The 18,304-nt window shown below is 46.7% G+C and overlaps 1 protein-coding gene across 2 annotated transcripts in view; it reads left to right on the top strand.

Moving 5' to 3' along the window:
- NR2C2 (nuclear receptor subfamily 2 group C member 2) overlaps positions 1 to 18,304 on the top strand; it is a 24,463-nt gene extending 6,159 nt beyond the window's left edge. The window contains exons 5-14 of one of the 2 annotated variants that reach the window (XM_069736246.1): positions 384 to 563; positions 1,853 to 2,000; positions 2,786 to 2,879; positions 2,961 to 3,097; positions 6,536 to 6,707; positions 6,804 to 6,925; positions 7,840 to 7,979; positions 9,462 to 9,599; positions 9,903 to 10,008; positions 12,251 to 18,304. In XM_069736246.1, coding sequence (XP_069592347.1) covers positions 384 to 563; positions 1,853 to 2,000; positions 2,786 to 2,879; positions 2,961 to 3,097; positions 6,536 to 6,707; positions 6,804 to 6,925; positions 7,840 to 7,979; positions 9,462 to 9,599; positions 9,903 to 10,008; positions 12,251 to 12,425 — 1,412 coding nt within the window. In that variant the 3' untranslated portion in view covers positions 12,426 to 18,304. The remainder of the gene's footprint in view (positions 1 to 383; positions 564 to 1,852; positions 2,001 to 2,785; positions 2,880 to 2,960; positions 3,098 to 6,535; positions 6,708 to 6,803; positions 6,926 to 7,839; positions 7,980 to 9,461; positions 9,600 to 9,902; positions 10,009 to 12,250) is intronic. The other variant, XM_069736247.1, reaches the window with a different exon arrangement.

Here is an 18,304-nt window from a genome sequence, read left to right as displayed (position 1 = left end):
TGGATAATTGCTCAGGGCTTTCAACATCTCTGCTTGCTGTCTATGAATCTGTGTGATTACGCAGCAGCCGCAGGGCTCTGTGCAGTAATCCGCGCTCTCCTCGAGCCGAGCACCAGACTCAACATCATCCAGTGACAGCAAGCAGAGATTGGTAAAAAGAAATATTTCCAGTGCTTCTAAAAAGATGAAGCTGTGAACAGTCTTCACTAAGCTCCTCCTGCACATTTTGTGTACACAGCCCCTATGCAGATCTACTGTATGTGTCTCCGTGGTTACAGAGAACAACCTAACTCCCGTCTCTTACATCTTTCCGTGCACCCACTATAGACTATTTTTGGAATGTTTTCATTTTGATTTCCTTCTGTTCTCCCCCTCCCCCGCAGGTCGGCATTATGGCGCCGTTAGCTGTGAAGGATGTAAGGGCTTCTTTAAGAGAAGCGTCAGGAAGAACCTGACATACAGCTGTCGCAGCAGCCAGGACTGCGTCATCAACAAGCACCACAGGAACCGCTGCCAGTTCTGCCGGCTGAAAAAGTGCTTAGAAATGGGCATGAAGATGGAATGTGAGTTCTGCTCCCGGGGTATAAATGGTGCACAGAGAGCCGATAAAGGGGAGTCCTGAAACCAACAAATTAGTGGCCTCTGCCAATCAGTGGATAAACTCTTGCCAACCCTAACAGTGACTGCACCAGCAGAATAGTGAGTGCAGCTCTGGGGTATAATACAGGATGTAACTCAGGATCAGTAATGTAATGTATGTACACAGTGACTGCACCAGCAGAATAGTGAGTACAGCTCTGGGGTATAATACAGGATGTAACTCAGGATCAGTAATGTAATGTATGTACACAGTGACTCCACCAGCAGAATAGTGAGTGCAGCTCTGGGGTATAATACAGGAGGTAACTCAGGATCAGTAATGTAATGTATGTACACAGTGACTCCACCAGCAGAATAGTGAGTGCAGCTCTGGAGTATAATACAGGATGTAACTCAGGACCAGTAATGTATGTACACAATGACTCCACCAGCAGAATAGTGAGTGCAGCTCTGGAGTATAATACAGGATGTAACTCAGGATCAGTAATGTAATGTATGTACACAGTGACTGCACCAGCAGAATAGTGAGTGCAGCTCTGGGGTATAATACAGGATGTAACTCAGGATCAGTAATGTAATGTATGTACACAGTGACTCCACCAGCAGAATAGTGAGTGCAGCTCTGGGGTATAATACAGGATGTAACTCAGGATCAGTAATGTAATGTATGTACACAGTGACTGCACCAGCAGAATAGTGAGTGCAGCTCTGGGGTATAATACAGGATGTAACTCAGGATCAGTAATGTAATGTATGTACACAGTGACTGCACCAGCAGAATAGTGAGTGCAGCTCTGGAGTATAATACAGGAGGTAACTCAGGATCAGTAATGTGTGTACACAGTGACTGCACCAGCAGAATAGTGAGTGCAGCTCTGGGGTATAATACAGGATGTAACTCAGGATCAGTAATGTAATGTATGTACACAGTGACTGCACCAGCAGGATAGTGAGTGCAGCTCTGGGGTATAATACAGGAGGTAACTCAGGATCAGTAATGTATGTACACAGTGACTGCACCAGCAGAATAGTGAGGGCAGCTCTGGAGTATAATACAGGATGTAACTCAGGATCAGTAATGTCATGTATGTACACAGTGACTGCACCAGCAGAATAGTGAGTGCGGCTCTGGAGTAAGTCATGTATTCACATTACAGTGGTCTCTGCCCCGTCCTGTGTCACATTTACGTGTCCACTCTGTATATAGGCCCCTGAACCTGTGTAATGAGATATTTTTGTGCTTCTTTCTCAGCGGTGCAGAGTGAGAGGAAACCCTTTGACGTCCAGCGTGAAAAACCCTCAAACTGTGCAGCCTCTACCGAGAAGATCTACATCCGGAAGGACCTGCGGAGCCCGCACATAGCAACACCCACATTTGTGACTGACAAAGAAGGAGGGAGGTGAGCGGCTGCGGCGTCTTAGGCCGGTGTCACACTTGCGAGTTCAATGCGAGAAACTTGCATGAGTCTCTCGCATCAAGTCCCTGCACTGCCGCCGGATCTCGGGACCGGAGTTGCAGCTACATGTATTTCTGTGCAGCCGCATGCTCCGTTCCCGAGTGTTGGCGGCAGTGCTGGGACTTGATGCGAGAGACTCGTGCGAGTTTCTCGCATTGAACTCACAAGTGTGACCCCGGCCTTAGTCTCATTTCTGCCTTGTGACTGTCAGGGTCATATTCAGTATCTGGTCACCAATCTATTAAAGAGCTAACACTGCAGGACAAAATTGTTCCAATGTTTTTGCATCGGTCGTATATATATATTCCCCCTCATGTGGTATATAGGAGAGGTGATGGGTCAGTTCCTTTTTAGAACACTTTTCTCTGGGGGGTTTTCCCTGCCATCCGCCCCATCAACCATTAATGTCCTATTGCACTTGCCCGCACAGCCCGGGATAATCGGTTGAAAAGACCATAATTGAATCTTATGGGCCGATTGCTTCAGTCTTAGGCCGGGGTCACACTTGCGAGTGCAATTCGAGAAACTCGCACAAGTCTCTTGCATCAATACCCGGCACTCGGGGCTGGAGCGTTCAGCTGCGTAGAAATACATGCAGCCGCACGCTCCGGTCCGGGTGTCGGCGGCAGTGCCGGGTATTGATGTGACAGACTCGTGCGAGTTTCTCGCATTGCACTCGCAAGTGTGACCCCGGCCTTAAAGGTGCGTTCTGCTTTATGTGCTTGCAGACAAGCCGGACTTTTAGACCAGGGGATGTTGGTGAATATCCAGCAGCCGCTGATACGTGAAGACGGCAGCATGGTCCTGTCTGCAGATGCCAAGGTGAGGAGATGAAGCTGCTGGATGACGGGGACCTTAGTTTCCTATAGGTTGTAAGTATGAATGAATGTGTCATACAACCAGCAGACCGAGACGAGTCAGAGCGGGCTGGGCACCCTGGCAAACGTGGTAACGTCCCTCGCCAACCTGACCGAGTCATTGAATAACGGGGACACGTCGGATGTCCAACAAGAGGACCAATTCTCCAGCGAGATCACCCGGTGAGTGCAATGCTGTATTATACTCTGCTTTTATTCCAAGATCTCTGCTTGCAGTCAGTGAATGCAGCCGCTCACTAGGTAGCTGTGATACATAGTGACAAGCCTGCGGGCAGATACATTTTACGTGCCCTGAAACGTAAGAAATTCAGGAAAGGGCAGAGGGAATTGTGCGTCGTCTCAGTGGGGGGCTTTTATTTACAAGACCCCCCGACAGCTGTGAGAATTGTTAGGTCTGTGCTCCATTGTCAATAGGGATGAGCCTATTCATAGTAACATAGTAACATAGTAACATAGTTAGTAAGGCCGAAAAAAGACATTTGTCCATCTAGTTCAGCCTATATTCCATCATAATAAATACCCAGATCTACGTCCTTCTACAGAACCTAATAATTGTATGATACAATATTGTTCTGCTCCAGGAAGACATCCAGGCCTCTCTTGAACCCCTCGACTGAGTTCGCAATCACCACCTCCTCAGGCAAGCAATTCCAGATTCTCACTGCCCTAACAGTAAGGAATCCTCTTCTATGTTGGTGGAAAAACCTTCTCTCCTCCAGACGCAAAGAATGCCCCCTTGTGCCCGTCACCTTCCTTGGTATAAACAGATCCTCAGCGAGATATTTGTATTGTCCCCTTATATACTTATACATGGTTATTAGATCGCCCCTCAGTCGTCTTTTTTCTAGACTAAATAATCCTAATTTCGCTAATCTATCTGGGTATTGTAGTTCTCCCATCCCCTTTATTAATTTTGTTGCCCTCCTTTGTACTCTCTCTAGTTCCATTATATCCTTCCTGAGCACCGGTGCCCAAAACTGGACACAGTACTCCATGTGCGGTCTAACTAGGGATTTGTACAGAGGCAGTATAATGCTCTCATCATGTGTATCCAGACCTCTTTTAATGCACCCCATGATCCTGTTTGCCTTGGCAGCTGCTGCCTGGCACTGGCTGCTCCAGGTAAGTTTATCATTAACTAGGATCCCCAAGTCCTTCTCCCTGTCAGATTTACCCAGTGGTTTCCCATTCAGTGTGTAATGGTGACATTGATTCCTTCTTCCCATGTGTATAACCTTACATTTATCATTGTTAAACCTCATCTGCCACCTTTCAGCCCAAGTTTCCAACTTATCCAGATCCATCTGTAGCAGAATACTATCTTCTCTTGTATTAACTGCTTTACATAGTTTTGTATCATCTGCAAATATCGATATTTTACTGTGTAAACCTTCTACCAGATCATTAATGAATATGTTGAAGAGAACAGGTCCCAATACTGACCCCTGCGGTACCCCACTGGTCACAGCGACCCAGTTAGAGACTATACCATTTATAACCACCCTCTGCTTTCTATCACTAAGCCAGTTACTAACCCATTTACACACATTTTCCCCCAGACCAAGCATTCTCATTTTGTGTACCAACCTCTTGTGCGGCACGGTATCAAACGCTTTGGAAAAATCGAGATATACCACGTCCAATGACTCACCGTGGTCCAGTCTATAGCTTACCTCTTCATAAAAACTGATTAGATTGGTTTGACAGGAGCGATTTCTCATAAACCCATGCTGATATGGAGTTAAACAGTTATTCTCATTGAGATAATCCAGAATAACATCCCTCAGAAACCCTTCAAATATTTTACCAACAATAGAGGTTAGACTTACTGGCCTATAATTTCCAGGTTCACTTTTAGAGCCCTTTTTGAATATTGGCACCACATTTGCTATGCGCCAGTCCTGCGGAACAGACCCTGTCGCTATAGAGTCACTAAAAATAAGAAATAATGGTTTATCTATTACATTACTTAGTTCTCTTAGTACTCGTGGGTGTATGCCATCCGGACCCGGAGATTTATCTATTTTAATCTTATTTAGCCGGTTTCGCACCTCTTCTTGGGTTAGATTGGTGACCCTTAATATAGGGTTTTCATTGTTTCTTGGGATTTCACCTAGCATTTCATTTTCCACCGTGAATACCGTGGAGAAGAAGGTGTTTAATATGTTAGCTTTTTCCTCGTCATCTACAACCATTCTTTCCTCACTATTTTTTAAGGGGCCTACATTTTCAGTTTTTATTCTTTTACTATTGATATAGTTGAAGAACAGTTTGGGATTAGTTTTACTCTCCTTAGCAATGTGCTTCTCTGTTTCCTTTTTGGCAGCTTTAATTAGTTTTTTAGATAAAGTATTTTTCTCCCTATAGTTTTTTAGAGCTTCAATGGTGCCATCCTGCTTTAGTAGTGCAAATGCTTTCTTTTTACTGTTAATTGCCTGTCTTACTTCTTTGTTTAGCCACATTGGGTTTTTCCTATTTCTAGTCCTTTTATTCCCACAAGGTATAAACCGCTTACACTGCCTATTTAGGATGTTCTTAAACATTTCCCATTTATTATCTGTATTCTCATTTCTGAGGATATTGTCCCAGTCTACCAGATTAAGGGCATCTCTAAGCTGTTCAAACTTTGCCTTCCTAAAGTTCAATGTTTTTGTGACTCCCTGACAAGTCCCCCTAGTGAAAGACAGGTGAAACTGCACAATATTGTGGTCGCTATTTCCTAAATGCCCAACCACCTGCAGATTTGTTATTCTGTCAGGTCTATTAGATAGTATTAGGTCTAAAAGTGCTGCTCCTCTGGTTGGATTCTGCACCAATTGTGAAAGATAATTTTTCTTGGTTATTAGCAGAAACCTGTTGCCTTTATGGGTTTCACAGGTTTCTGTTTCCCAGTTAATATCCGGGTAGTTAAAGTCCCCCATAACCAGGACCTCATTATGGGTTGCAGCTTCATCTATCTGCTTTAGAAGTAGACTTTCCATGCTTTCTGTTATATTTGGGGGTTTGTAACAGACCCCAATGAGAATTTTGTTACCATTTTTCCCTCCATGAATTTCAACCCATATGGACTCGACATCCTCATTCCCTTCGCTAATATCCTCCCTTAAAGTGGACTTTAGACAAGACTTTACATAGAGACAAACCCCTCCTCCTCTCCGATTTTTACGATCCTTTCTAAACAGACTGTAACCCTGTAAGTTAACTGCCCAGTCATAGCTTTCATCTAACCATGTCTCGGTTATTCCCACTATGTCAAAGTTACCTGTAGATATTTCTGCTTCTAGTTCTTCCATCTTGTTTGTCAGGCTTCTGGCGTTTGCGAGCATGCAGTTTAGAGGATTTTGTTTTGTTCCAATCTCCTCACTGTGGATTGTTTTAGAAATGTTCTTACCTCCCTTCTGAGTATGTTTTCCTGGGTCGTCTTTGTTCGAGTCTAATGTTTTTCTTCCCGTCCCCTATTCACTGTCAGCAAGCAGAGATCTTAAAGGTAGTGAGGAATGGAAACAGGAACTGTATAAAAAGTGTAAGCGCTTCTTACTGATTTACTAGATAACCAAAACGACTGAGGATCGATAATCCGTTTTCTGTTCCCTCTTTCAGGGCGTTTGACACCTTAGCGAAAGCATTTAACACATCGGACGCTGGACAGAACGTGTCGGACGGTTTTGATACGACGGCCGGGGGGAACATTCACGTCATTAGTCGGGATCAGGCTACACCCATCCTGGAGGTGGAAGGACCGCTGCTCTCAGACACACACGTCACTTTTAAGGTCTGTGTGATAATAGGGGCGACGGTGATTTATTAACCATTCGGTCCTCCTCTGTATCAACTACTGCCGACTTATGATAATCCTCATCTCTCGCAGCTCACAATGCCCAGCCCGATGCCAGAATATCTGAACGTACACTATATATGCGAGTCCGCATCTCGCCTGCTTTTCCTTTCCATGCACTGGGCTCGCTCTATACCGGCCTTCCAGGCCCTGGGGTAAGTATTCACTGCCTGCCGCCCCATGAGAGCAATGAGCTCGTACCTGTGCGGCCCAGATTATAAACTGATGCATCCTCATTAATGTCCTGGTATTACTATCAGTCACCACTAGATGGCACAACAAGGAAAATTCTATTTTTTTCCCCTATTTTAAGGCTAAATTTGCACTAGGCTTGTTTGCATCATTTCTTTGTGTTTTTTTATGCAAATGTTCAGCTGTGTTTTACAGCACCAGCAAAGTCTATGAGGTTTCAGAAATCTCATGCGCACAGCTTGTTTTTTTGTCATCAGTATTTTGCGCTTTGCGTGGTTTTTTGGGCAATGGAGCATGTCAATTCTTTCAGCATTTTTCACCCATTGAAATGAATAGGAGGTGAAAAATGCACCAAAAATGCGGTATCAGGATTTGCTGATTTTTTTTTTTTGTTTTTTTTTGTGGCAAAATCTAATTGTATGGAATAGGACTTTTTTTCAATACTAAACTTTATCAGCATGCATAAGAGACAAATCTAGCATACCACAGCAATAAAAAACAAGGAAAGCCTGCAGGTTTTAGATTGTCCTAAAGCCAGAAAATGTGCCAAACGGGATTTACCTGCGTGTTTTTATGCGCTTTTATTGATCTTTTTTTTATCCTAAACAATTTTGATCTCAATGGGGAAAAACTGCAGTAAAAACACTGAAAAAAATGCTGCATGTGGACAAGCCTTATAAGTTGTTGCCTCTGGGTTGTCCTCGCCGACTTTTTCAACTTTCGGCACAGAAATCTAAACTTTTACAAAGTTTGCTACTTTTATTTTTGGAAGCTTTTGCACAGTTTGAGGCTCGGTGTAGAACCGTCGGGCCCCTGTGTCTAAGCGGCTACATTTCCCAACTGCCTATCTGTAGTTTTTGTCCATATTTCCTTCCAGGCAGGATTGTAACACGAGCCTCGTCCGCGCCTGCTGGAACGAACTGTTCACCTTGGGTCTGGCGCAGTGCTCGCAGGTGATGAGCCTCTCCACCATTCTGGCCGCTATAGTCAACCATCTGCAAAACAACGTCCAGGAAGGTGCGTTCCTCTCCACGTTCCTCTCTCAACGTTCCTCTCCACGTTCCCCTCCACGTTCCTCTCCACGTTCCCCTCCACGTTCCCCTCCATGTTCCCCTCCACGTTCCTCTCCACTTTCCCCTCCACGTTCCTCTCTATGTTCCCCTCCACGTTCTTCTCCACTTTCCCCTCTATGTTCCCCTCCACGTTTCCCTCCACGTTCCTCTCCACGTTCCCCTCCACGTTCCTCTCTATGTTCCCCTCCACGTTCCCCTCTACGTTCCTCTCCACGTTCCTCTCTATGTTCCCCTCCACGTTCCCCTCTACGTTCCTCTCCACGTTCCTCTCTATGTTCCCCTCCACGTTCCTCTCCACATTCCACTCCACGTTCCCCTCCACGTTCCTCCCCACGTTCCCCTCCACGTTCCTCTCCACTTTCCCCTCCACGTTCCTCTCCACATTCCACTCCACGTTCCCCTCCACGTTCCTCTCTATGTTCCTCTCTATGTTCCTCTCCATGTTCCCCTCTACTTTCCCCTCCACGTTCCTCTCCACGTTCCCCTCCACGTTCCTCTCTATGTTCCTCTCCATGTTCCCCTCCACGTTCCCTTCCACGTTCCTCTCCACTTCCCCCTCTATGTTCCCCTCTACGTTGCTCTCCGCGTTCCCCTCCACGTTCCTCTCCCCGTTCCCCTCCCCGTTCCCCTCCACGTTCCCCTCCACGTTTCCCTCTACGTTGCTCTTCACGTTCTCCTCCCCGTTCCTCTCCACGTTCCCCTCCCCGTTCCTCTCCACGTTCCCCTCCACGTTTCCCTCTACGTTGCTCTTCACGTTCTCCTCCCCGTTCCTCTCCCCGTTCCTCTCCACGTTCCCCTCCCCGTTCCTCTCCACGTTCCCCTCCACGTTTCCCTCTACGTTGCTCTTCACGTTCTCCTCCCCGTTCCTCTCCCCGTTCTCCTCCACGTTGCCCTCCCCGTTCCCCTCCCCGTTCCTCTCCACGTTCCCCTCCCCGTTCCTCTCCACGTTCCCCTCCCCGTTCCTCTCCACGTTCCCCTCCCCGTTCCTCTCCACGTTCCCCTCCCCGTTCCTCTCCACGTTCCCCTCCCCGTTCCTCTCCACATTCCCCTCCCCGTTCCTCTCCACAATCCCCTCCCCGTTCCTCTCCCCGTTCCCCTCCCCGTTCCTCTCCACGTTCCTCTCCACATTCCCCTCCCTGTTCCTCTCCACGTTCATCTCCACGTTCCCCTCCCCGTTCCTCTCCACGTTTCCCTCCCCGTTCCTCTCCACGTTTCCCTCCCCGTTCCTCTCCACGTTCCCCTCCCCGTTCCCCTCCCCGTTCCTCTCCACGTTCCCCTCCCCGTTCCTCTCCCCGTTCCCCTCCCCGTTCCTCTCCACGTTCCTCTCCACGTTCCCCTCCACGTTCCTCTCTGTTCCCCTCCACGTGCGGCAGAGCAGGGGCTCGTAGGTCGGATTTACTGCAGTCACTCTGCTTCCTTCTTTCAGATAAGCTCTCCGGGGAGCGCATTAAGCAGGTGATGGAGCACATATGGAAGCTGCAGGAGTTCTGTAACAGTATGGCCAAACTGGACATCGACGGCTACGAATACGCCTATCTGAAGGCCGTGATCCTCTTCAGCCCAGGTTAGAAGGATTTGTCTGTTAGGTTTCAGTGCAGGAAGCTCAGATCAAAGCTGCTGTTTATAGATTTTTGCAAAATGTGATTCTCATCTGTATTATTGCATTGAAGACCCTAAAACAGCAACGCCTGAGCCTATACTGGGGGAGAACACGGGCAGCGGGTGACCCCAGTGCAAGGGCCCCATGCTCATCAATGGCCCTTTAATGAGATACTTTATAAAGAAAAGAGGCAATCCCTTTAAGTTGAGGACTTTTTTTAATCTTCAAGGCTTAAAAAAATATCCACTGCGTGTTATATCGTCACAGATCACCCCGGTCTCTCCAATACCGAGCAGATCGAGAAGTTCCAGGAAAAGGCACAAATGGAGCTTCAAGATTATGTACAGAAAGCTTATCCAGAGGACACGTACAGGTACAAAGCGCAAACTCCGAGAAATCGTGTAATGTATGCACAAGCAGAATAGTGAGTGCAGCTCTGAGGTATAATACAGGATGTAACTCAGGATCAGTAATGTAATGTATGTACACAGTGACTGCACCAGCAGAATAGTGAATGCAGCTCTGGAGTATAATACAGGATGTAACTCAGGAAGGATCAGTAATATAATGTATGTACACAGTGACTGCACCAGCAGAATAGTGAGTGCAGCTCTGGAGTATAATACAGGATGTAACTCAGGATCAGTAATGTAATGTATGTACACAGTGACTGCACAAGCAGAATAGTGAGTGCAGCTCTGGGGTATAATACAGGATGTAACTCAGGATCAGTAATGTATGTGCACAGTGACTGCACCAGCAGAATAGTGAGCGCAGCTCTGGGGTATAATACAGGAGGTAACTCAGGATCAGTAATGTAATGTATGTACACAGTGACTGCACCAGCAGAATAGTGAGTGCAGCTCTGGAGTATAATACAGGATGTAACTCAGGATCAGTAATGTAATGGATGTACAAAGTGACTGCACCAGGAGAATAGTGAGCGCAGCTCTGGGGTATAATACAGGAGGTAACTCAGGATCAGTAATGTAATGTATGTACACAGTGACTGCACCAGCAGAATAGTGAGTGCAGCTCTGGAGTATAATACAGGATGTAACTCAGGATCAGTAATGTAATGTATGTACACAGTGACTGCACCAGCAGAATAGTGAGCGCAGCTCTGGAGTATAATACAGGATGTAACTCAGGATCAGTAATGTAATGTATGTACACAGTGACTGCACAAGCAGAATAGTGAGCGCAGCTCTGGAGTATAATACAGGATGTAACTCAGGATCAGTAATGTAATGTATGTACACAGTGACTGCACCAGCAGAATAGTGAGCGCAGCTCTGGGGTATAATACAGGATGTAACTCAGGATCAGTAATGTATGTACACAGTGACTGCACCAGCAGAATAGTGAGTGCAGCTCTGGAGTATAATACGGGATGTAACTCAGGATCAGTAATGTATGTACACAGTGACTGCACAAGCAGAATAGTGAGCGCAGCTCTGGAGTATAATACAGGATGTAACTCAGGATCTGTAATGTAATGTATGTACACAGTGACTGCACCAGCAGAATAGTGAGCGCAGCTCTGGGGTATAAAACAGGATGTAACTCAGGATCAGTAATGTAATGTATGTACACAGTGACTGCACCAGCAGAATAGTGAGTGCAGCTCTGGAGTATAATACGGGATGTAACTCAGGATCAGTAATGTATGTACACAGTGACTGTGTCGGGGTCGTCACAACAATATCCTTCCTTCACCAGTCATTCCAAATTAGACTATGAGCATTGGTACCGGTTAAGAATGAGTCAGACAAAGTGCTGGTTCAATCTCAGTGCATGCTCGTGCTTCTACAAGTTTAGCAACGTCACAGCAACTGAACTTTATTTCCTGATACACAGCATTATATGCTCTATGTGGGGAAGGCGTGCAATAGGCGGGGTTTAAGCAATATATGTCTAGTATTCAGTCTTTCTGGTTGGTTCTGACGTCATCTGGTGGATCCTCCTCTCTCCACGTCACTCAGGTTTTATTTCAGCAGAAATGATACTTAGCTTCTCAAAAACGAAACTAGGGCAAAGGTGAATACTGGCAGCCATCTTAAATACAGTTACATTTGCATCAGCAAGCAAAGGGGAAAACTTATTGTTTCACAGCATAAGAATATAAAAGTACAAAAAGTGTATAAAGATATATCTTTTCACCTTGACAACTGCACCAGCAGAATAGTGAGTGCAGCTCTGGAGTATAATACAGGATGTAACCCAGGATCAGTAATGTAATGTATGTACACAGTGACTGCACCAGCAGAATAGTGAGTGCAGCTCTGGAGTATAATACAGGAGGTAACTCAGGATCAGGAATGTTATGTATGTACACAGTGACTGCACCAGCAGAATAGTGAGTGCAGCTCTGGGGTATAATACAGGAGGTAACTCAGGATCAGTAATGTAATGTATGTACACAGTGACTGCACCAGCAGAATAGTGAGTGCAGCTCTGGAGTATAATACAGGATGTAACTCAGGATCAGTAATGTATGTACACAGTGACTGCACCAGCAGAATAGTGAGTGCAGCTCTGGAGTATAATACGGGATATAACTTCTATTATTGTATGTAGTTTTTTTCTGATCTCTGCTTTTTCCTCTCGCTCAGACTGGCTCGTATCCTGGTGCGGCTCCCGGCTCTCAGACTCATGAGCTCCAGTATAACGGAGGAACTTTTTTTTACCGGCCTTATCGGCAACGTTCCTATTGACAGCATCATCCCTTACATCCTGAAGATGGAGACGGCAGAATACAACGGGCAGATCATGGGGACCAGCGTATAGCCGGAACTAGCACTTGTGCACGGATCAAGCACTTTTCATCGTACCCTTTTCAGGGCGTGAGAAAGCGCACTAACATTTTGGGGAACGCATAGACCCTCATTCAGGAGTAGACGCTCCCTCCTTTATTTCCTCAACCATTGAACATTTCAGTAGTCGTAACCCTTTATTTCCATTACCGGACAGTGACGCCATTATGCAGCCATTACCCGATGATCAGGTAGGAGCGTATATCTGTTACAGGTCAATGTTTTCTAGATGTGTACCCCCATGTATCTGAATTCCAGGTACCCCCGCTTTTTTATGTAAGGCTACATACTATTCCACATGGAGGCCAGGATTCCGAAAAGCGTCACAAACAATTTATGTTGTCATGCGCAGACGGACGGCGGTAGGGATATTTTATAATGAGGCGACTTCTCACAGATTTCCCTTTCTGATCAGATTTTTCCTCCTAATTTTCCAATTTTATCCATACAAACTTAATTAGATAATAATGAAAAGTTCTGCAACTTTCTAACAGATTAATTTGGCTCCAATTCATCATCTGTGTTTTTCCTCTTTTTTTTGTCTTGTGTTTCCTTTTGCCCCAAATTCATCAATATGGGTGTGGGATGTCTGATTAATTGGCGCAGATTCAAAGAATATTATCTTTTGGCCCCTCTTTGTGGCAGGTTCGTCTTCATGTGATGCATAGAAAAATAATAATTAAACAAATTTTGCACTGAACGGATGATGAATAGGCCAAAAAAAACTTTAAAACAAAAATTAATGAACAGATTCCAAGTGTAAAAGTCGCTTTTAGGATCTTTAGTTTTGTGGCAAAAAAAAAAAAAAATGAATCCGCCCCTTGGTGATTAAATACCTTTTCAATATTAAGAGTTCTGATTGCTGTCAGTGAATGAAAACATTATTGTTTCCCCCAAGGAAACCTGTTTAGACTAAAGATGAGCAGGACTGTGGTCGGGCAGCCACGGCGGTAGTCCACGTTTTCTTATCTGTAGCCCTCGCGTGACGTCCTAATCAGAAGAGGCGCCGGGGATGACGGCAGGTTGGAGGTAGTCCGCCAGGCCTTGTACTATTGATGTGGCCACTTTTCTATAATCCTTTGTGAGAAGAAAGGGATAATATCTGAGAGTTTGTTACAATGTATCAGTGCATGAAACTATCAGGACGAGAGAGAATTGTCAGACCTTTTCAGCTTGTGCTTTAAATCGAATGTTTCCATGTCCTGACAGCAAGCAGAGATGCTGATCCACAAAGTGTGTTAGAAAGTTGCAGAACTTTTTATGATTTAGGCTTTTGTGCCTCTTTTGATCCTCCTGTCTGGAGAACAGACGCTCTCTTTAAAATGCTCGGCACCAATGAGTACACGCTGGGAGTAGTAGTGCAGCACCTGCTCATACTAAGGGCTCATTTCCACTTGCGAGTAAAACGGACGAGTGCAATCCGATAAAAAAATCGGATTGCACTCGAACCAATGTTATTCAATAGGTATCTTTTCATTTGCGATTTTTTTCTCAGCCGAAATCGGACTGAGAAAAAAAATCGCAGCATGCTGCGATTTGCTGCGAGTCTCGGACGAGACTCGCCAATGCAAGTCAATGGGTGCGATAAAAAAAACGCATGGCATACGGAACATCCGTATTCCATCCGTTTTTTACGGATACCTTACCATTCTGTGTCATAGAACACTGTAAATAGTCCTGTAAATGACTGTATAAAAATAGTTGCAGAGAAAAAAAACGGATTGCATACAGATGTAAAACGGATGGTGCGATTAAAAAAAATCGCATTGAACTCGCATCACAAACGCATGACAAACGCATACTTTTCATCCCTTTTTTCGGTCCAGATTACGGACCGATTTGTCTATCACAAGTGGAAATGAGCCCTAACAGTCCTATCCTTGGTCTCGGAGCAGTCAGCAGAGTCCGCCATTGCCAGAAATCATCAGTCCGTCTAATTTTAGGTTGGTTGAAACATTTCCAGGTCGTTAATAAAACGACCACACACTAATCGCTAATTACCAAGAAGCGCAACCCGACCGACCGTGTCCTGAGACGAGGCGAAGTCCTGCGGGGAAAAGTGGGGAAACTTTGCAGAAACTGTTTTCCGTTAATCTTGTTTTCTCTGTTCACATCCAAATCTGCTGCATTCGTTTAGCTCCTCTCCTCTTTGTTTATGTGGATTTGACTCCTGAAATGATGCACTTACCCCCCCCCCTCCTCCAGCACACTATTTTAACCCCTTAGGAACGAGAAAGCACTTATTTTAAGGTTTTTGATTAAACAGAAGCATTTAAAGGGGTGGTCCGCTCTTAACATTCTGATGTCCTATCCATAGGATAGGTGGTGGTCTGACCCCTGGCGCCCCCACCAGGTCTGTTCATGTGTACCTGGTTATTCAGATTGACAACTTTTTTTGTTGTAAGTTTTGGCTCTGGAAGCCATTACTATATACCGTAGTTTATGTTTTTTGCTTTAATTTTTTTATTTGGCTTAAAAGTTAACATGTTGATGATCAGTCTGTACGTAAGACCGGACAACCCCTTTAAGTCATTGATCCTGGCTGTACGTTTGTTTAGGTGCCCATTAGCCACCCCCTGCGATGTGATCACAGGCTGCCAATGGGCGGAGAACCTGCTGGAGACCCCACGTTGCTGCCGCCATTCCTACTATATACTGCAGTATATAGAACAAGCGATAAAACAATCACAGGTCCAAGTCCCCTAAGGGGACTAAAGAATAAAGTGTTAAGTAAAAAAGTTTTTAAAAATGTTAATAAAAAAAAAAAAATCTCCCTGATTTTCCCCAGATGTGTAAAAATAGAGAAAAAAATGCTGCTTTTTTTTTCTTTTTTTCTCACCACACCTCCCACAATAAAAAAAAAAATGAAGATGCTGCCATGTACCCCAAACGGCACAACGGCACGGCAGACACAAGAAAAACCTTTGCACGGCTCCGCCAGCGGAAGAAGGGAAAAAGTTACGGCTGTCAGAAAATGAAGATCCAAATAAAATTATTGTTTTAAATTTTTTGAATAAAATTCTGAAATAACAAAAAACAAACAAAACAAGTTTGTCACCGCTGCAGCCGTACTGTCCTGGAGAATTTTTACCGCAAAATCAACGCCGTAAAGATCAAACTGGCGGCATTTAAGTGCTGCAATCCCAAAGGGGCGTCCATTCAGGTATCCTGTACCCATAACACGACGGGACGGCGCCGGGGGGCCGAGTGAGGGGCTTAAGACCCGGGACACCGCCATCCTAGTGCTCCCCTGCCATAGGATGAGCTTCATAGGAAACCCTGACTTTCGCTATATTCCGCAGTATTGACGTCTATAGTTCTCAGGGGGGGGGGGACTAAAAAATAAAGTGAGATGTATAAAAAAGAAAAAAACCTTAAAAAGGATTTAATAATATTTTTTAAAAAATATTTAAAAAAAAAGTTATGGCTCTTTGAAGAAGGGGAGAAATGCGATAAAACATCGTTGGCTTACGAGATGTTGATGACCTCTTCTTAGAATAAGTCATGAGTATCCGGTCGGTGGGGTCCGACACCCGGCCCCTCTTTCCCCCGCCGATGTACAGAGTGGGCAGAGCCAGAACACTACAGCGCCGCACTCTGTGCAGTGTCTGTTCTCGGTACTGCAGCTTAGCTTCTATTGACGTGAGCTGCAGTACCAAGAGCGGCCACTACACAGTGTGCGGCGCTGTATGGAGCCGGTAGCAGCTGATCGCGGGGTCGGACCGCCACCAGTCTGATACTGATGAATAAGGTTGGGCCATCAGAATCACATTCCTGGACAATCCCTTTAAGAAGGTTACAAAGGCATTGTCCTGTGTTGGCATATGGCGGGCCAAAACTAAAGCATGGACGCCACGTGCCCCGGACATCCTCCATCAGCCCTAATTCCATTACTTGATGTGAGGAAGTTGCTATTGAAGCGATTTTATGATCTGTAGGGAGCTGAACCTCACATTGACACCCACCCAGCGCGGCCAGCAGGGGGCAGTATTCCTAATGTGCCTTATATGCTGCCGGTGACTGATGCGTTACACAGGAGGCGGCAGGTGAAGCGCTGCACAGACCCCAGCCTGCGGGGAGCGCTGACGTATCCGCACTGTGCCCCACCCCGAAGGATCATGCACTACTCCACAGGATATGCCATGTTTGGGGTCTGATTAGTGGGGGGTCCGCTGGTTGTCATTCTGTCTCCACCTGCCCAGGCTCACAGAGCGGACAGGAAAGCCATATAAGACGCCATGTAACTCCATATAGTCTTGTTCTTTCTTTTTTTTTGTTCTATTGCAGCAATTTTTGTAAATAATCATGATGAATAAAATCTCTCGTTTTGTGTATGCAGCTCCTCTGCAGAGCTGTGTGTTTCTATGGTAGTCAGATGCTACAGTCACACTCCACATTGCAACCACAGCGGGAAACCATGGCCAACTGAGAACTTAGGTGGGGGTTGTGAGCGCAAGGCCCGAGAGCCACATGCCCACTCACATGTCGCTCAGCCCCATCCATCACCTGATTGCACTGAGGGCTTTGCTCCGGGTCGGAAATTTTCACTTCTGTTTTAAGACAGAAAACTTTTTTTTGTATAATTTGCTACCATACGTATTAGCGGGCGAGGTTCTGCTGCTTTAGTATTTGAAGGTTGTGGCGCCCCTTGGTGGCTGCAGGATCTGGAGGACAGAGGGGTCATTGTCAGAGGCGGCATTGTATATGATGAGGTCTGAGCCGGACCCCAGGGCTCCTCCGCTATCCACCTCAGTCCTCCTCCTCCGCCCTCCACCTCAGTCCTCAGCCTCAGTCCTCCTCAGCCCCCCACCTCAGTCCTCCTCCTCCGCCCTCCACCTCAGCCTCAGTCCTCCTCAGCCCCCCACCTCAGTCCTCCTCCTCCGCCTCAGTCCTCCTCCTCCGCCCCCCACCTCAGTCCTCCGCCCTGTACCTCAGTCCTCCTCCACAGCCCCCCACCTCAGTCCTCCTCAGCCCCCCACCTCAGTCCTCCTCCTCAGCCCCCCACCTGTCCTCCTCCGCCGCCCTCCACCTCAGTCCTCCTCCTCAGCCCCCCACCTCAGTCCTCCTCCTCCGCCTCAGTCCTCCTCCTCCGCCCCCCACCTCAGTCCTCCGCCCTGTACCTCAGTCCTCCTCCACAGCCCCCCACCTCAGTCCTCCTCAGCCCCCCACCTCAGTCCTCCTCCTCAGCCCCCCACCTGTCCTCCTCCGCCGCCCTCCACCTCAGTCCTCCTCCTCAGCCCCCCACCTCAGTCCTCCTCCGCCCTCTACCTCAGTCCTCCTCCTCAGCCCCCCACCTCAGTCCTCCTCCGCCCCCCACCTCAGTCCTCCTCCGCCCCCCATCTCAGTCCTCCTCCTCAGGCCCCCACCTCTGTCCTCTTCCTCAGCCCCCCACGTCAGTCCTCCTCAGCCCCCCACCTCAGTCCTCCTCCGCCCTCCTGCTCAATCCTCCGCCACCCTCCGCCTCAGTCCTCCTCCTCAGCCCCCCACCTCAGTCCTCCTCGGCCGCCCTCCACCTCAGTCCTCCTCCGCCGCCCTCCACCTCAGTCCTCCACCTCAATCCTCCGCCCTCCACCTCAGTCCTCCTCAGCCCCCCACCTCAGTCCTCCACCCTCACCAGCCCCTTCTCTCTGATGTTCCAGACTTCGGCATGTGTGTTATTATTTTTTACCTGACTTTTCTATCTAATCTTGTTCTTTGTCACGGAGAGATCTGCATTGTTGTTTTGTATATAGAGTATTGCAGTGCATGGACTAGCTGAGGCATTTTCTCTAATGCTTTTTCCTCGTGGCATTGTCCTCTCGTCGCTTCATAACTTCCTGAAGGTTTATACTATTAAAGTGGATAACAAACTTT

This window comes from Ranitomeya imitator, chromosome 8 (genome assembly GCF_032444005.1).
Source record: "Ranitomeya imitator isolate aRanImi1 chromosome 8, aRanImi1.pri, whole genome shotgun sequence".
Lineage (NCBI taxonomy): Eukaryota > Metazoa > Chordata > Amphibia > Anura > Dendrobatidae > Ranitomeya > Ranitomeya imitator.
Note: the sequence above shows the minus strand (reverse complement) of the source record. Positions and strands in the feature narration are given on the sequence as shown.